The sequence below is a fragment of the Elaeis guineensis genome, chromosome 1, assembly GCF_000442705.2.
Source record: "Elaeis guineensis isolate ETL-2024a chromosome 1, EG11, whole genome shotgun sequence".
NCBI classification, from domain to species: domain Eukaryota; kingdom Viridiplantae; phylum Streptophyta; class Magnoliopsida; order Arecales; family Arecaceae; genus Elaeis; species Elaeis guineensis.
The window spans coordinates 96,561,853-96,564,716 of NC_025993.2; the positions used below are offsets into that span (position 1 = coordinate 96,561,853).

Genomic DNA, 2,864 nt, shown 5'->3' on the forward strand with positions numbered 1-2,864 from the left:
TGGTGAAATGTGGTTAACATATCAGCAGGTCTACCTGCCTAAATTACAAGAATACCAAGATGATCACAGTTTTGGTTACTGTGCCAATACATTGTTTTGTCGATACCCCTACCAGAGGGCAAGCCACTGAGGCAATTAAACTCATGTACAAATGCAGACTTCTATAAAGCATCTCTGAGGAGTTGCATAAAAACTTACACTTACTAGAGCACCTTTTATTGCATGATCATGCAAGGCATATAATCATCCTGAATATGATACAAAACCTTGTCAGCCATGCTACTGAACATTATCAAAATTCAACACTCGAACATATATATGCACAGCGGATTGCACACTTTGAAGCAGTTTTTGTACGTAGCATTGCAGCATAACCCCAGAGTTGCAAAGTTGATTCAAGAAAAGATCTTCAAGCTGAAGATTAAGCGCATCAGGAAATGCAATCTGTTCTGCAAGGCCAAGAAGAAAAAGACTACCAGATTTAGGCTCCTCCTGCAAGAAGAATTTCAGATTCCAAATTAAGAGAGACTGAGGTATGATTGGAACAATAAATATATCATTCACAACAAAACAGAGAACTGAAGGACCGGGGATTGAGAGTAATGGAGGATTTAAAATTGCAAAATTATGCATTTAAAAATGTAACATCATGCAAGACTTGCATCTATTAGAGATTAACTCAATATGAATGGTTTGATGTACAGGGACAAGTTTTAAGGGTCATATGGGGCAAAAGGACTATTAGTGATGGATTTTGCCCACTAAGCATTACAAGTTTATTTCATCTAAAATCACACGAAAATAGTATCCATCAGAGGCATCCTATGGCCACATGCATCTTGTAAATGCTGATAAAAGATCATCTGCACCCCTTATCTAATGAAGCTTCCTGCTAGGTTGCTAGCAGATCATCAAATATGAGAAGTCATAAATCTCCTGATAGACATGGTAGGCAGAGCCTTGTAGACAGCACAAACAAGATTTCATGGTTCTCTTCCAATAATTGCCATAAAATACATATCACATCAGACTGAGATGGACTAAATTATGTACAACTCATCACCTGCTTCCACACATGTACATATGAAACAAATAAGACTGAATATAATGGACAAGGAAATAAAAATAGGTGGAGCAAAAATAGACTTCTGATGGGAGGAATGCATCTATTGCAGTTTGTGTCTCAAACCCTCCAATCATTCACCTTCTGTAAACAGTCTCTCGAAAAGCAAGCAATATATGTTGTCAGCAATGTTACAGCTCAAGTCCAAGAGTACTATTTCTTAGATATGTAGAATCGAAACCACCAGATCTGTGTTATTGAGCAATTTCTTCCATAGAAATTTACAGAAAACTTCATTTTCTAATCAAGTTGCCAACGAAATAGCCAAAACTAACATTTCCCAATTCTAACTTTAAAACTGACCTCTCAAAAATCTCCATACACACATCTTATGATCCATCTAGTTACAATGGATAACTTAGTTCGGTCCACCAATTTCCCTTGCATAAATAAGCAAACTGTTCCTATGATTGACAATATCATGTTAGATCCAGTTTTCATTCAGCACATCACCACTCTGGCTGGACTTTTTTTAGCCAACTTTTTTTCACTGATTGGATAGTTCTTTTTGTCCAATTCACTTAACCATGAAACTAAAGACCATTTTATTACATACATACTTGGATTTAAGTGTTCCAATTTCATGCAGCCAATAATGGACATGCACATGAAATGATAATCCTAGTGCTGTTAAAGCAGGTAAAGGAAGTAAAAATCAATTGAAATCGAAGTGAACAACTGCAAGGGTGAAGACAAAATTTCAACTTATTCCATTACTCAATGCGTCAGTTATGAACCATCAAACCTAATATCCTAGCATACGCTAACCAATAACTAATTCCTCACAACTTACAGCTAAACTATTTCTTGAAGAATCTTGTAAATCCTTAAATTAAAGAGGACACTAAATACAGAATTACTACAATCCTAACTGCTATCCTTTTTCAAGTTATATTTACATCAAAACAACCCTGCACTTTAAGAATCTTAATTATCCAGTAGCAACGATAAGTCCATTTAACAGATTCTCCTCCTCCCTTTAGCTGCTGCTACTTCTCTAAATCATGACCAACTTCTACGCGATCACAACCCCGCTTTCAAGAAATCAGAGAAGCTACAGACCAATGAACGAAAAAGTAACATCAAAGAATTCCCTCAAACGGCATCAAATCTTGGATGCTCTCCACCAAAGAATTGATATAAATTTTTCAATGAAAAACTAAAATTTATGAATAGAATACATTCCTCTTTTCAAATACCGACATCTGATATCCCGTCTAACAAATTGGAGTGAAAAATGAAAACCAGAAGCAGAAAAACAGCAGTTCCAAATTTCCAATTCCTCAATTCAGTCAGCCCACAACCGAAACCATGAAAAGATTTAAGAAACTCATCATCATCGAGCCTGAGGTTCAATTAATCAAGTCCAAGTAGAACCATGACTTATTTTCACCTTCTGGGCGTGTGATCTCTTTCAAGAGATGGCTTGAAGGAAAGCGGCGGAGCAGAGAATGCAGGCGACGAAGGCGAAGATGCCCAACACCAGCATGAATGAAATCCCCGCCACCATCACATCCATCGCCATCTGGAGAAGCGCAAAACCCATCATCTTCTTCTTCTCTTCTTCACTCGATGCAAGAGAGGGGAGCAAGGAGGAATTGGAGGAGGTCATTCCACAAATATATATAGGTCTGGTGATGAGGGATAGGAGAAGACGGAAGAGGCCAGAGAGAAACACATGGCCACCTACAGAGGACCACAGCGGCGCACACTACGAGGCCAGCCATGGGGATATCTAGAA

The 2,864-nt window shown here is 38.1% G+C and overlaps 1 protein-coding gene across 2 annotated transcripts in view; it reads right to left on the bottom strand.

Moving 5' to 3' along the window:
- Positions 1-2,864, bottom strand: part of LOC105032886 (uncharacterized) — a 2,927-nt gene continuing 63 nt past the window's right edge. The window contains exons 1-2 of one of the 2 annotated variants that reach the window (XM_019846474.3): positions 2,517-2,864; positions 1-449 (exon numbers count right to left, since the gene is read on the bottom strand). The exon at positions 2,517-2,864 is cut by the window's right edge and continues 63 nt beyond it. In XM_019846474.3, coding sequence (XP_019702033.1) covers positions 2,538-2,735 — 198 coding nt within the window. In that variant the 5' untranslated portion in view covers positions 2,736-2,864 and the 3' untranslated portion in view covers positions 1-449; positions 2,517-2,537. Of the gene's footprint in view, positions 493-2,516 lie in introns of both variants that reach the window. The other variant, XM_073256928.1, reaches the window with a different exon arrangement.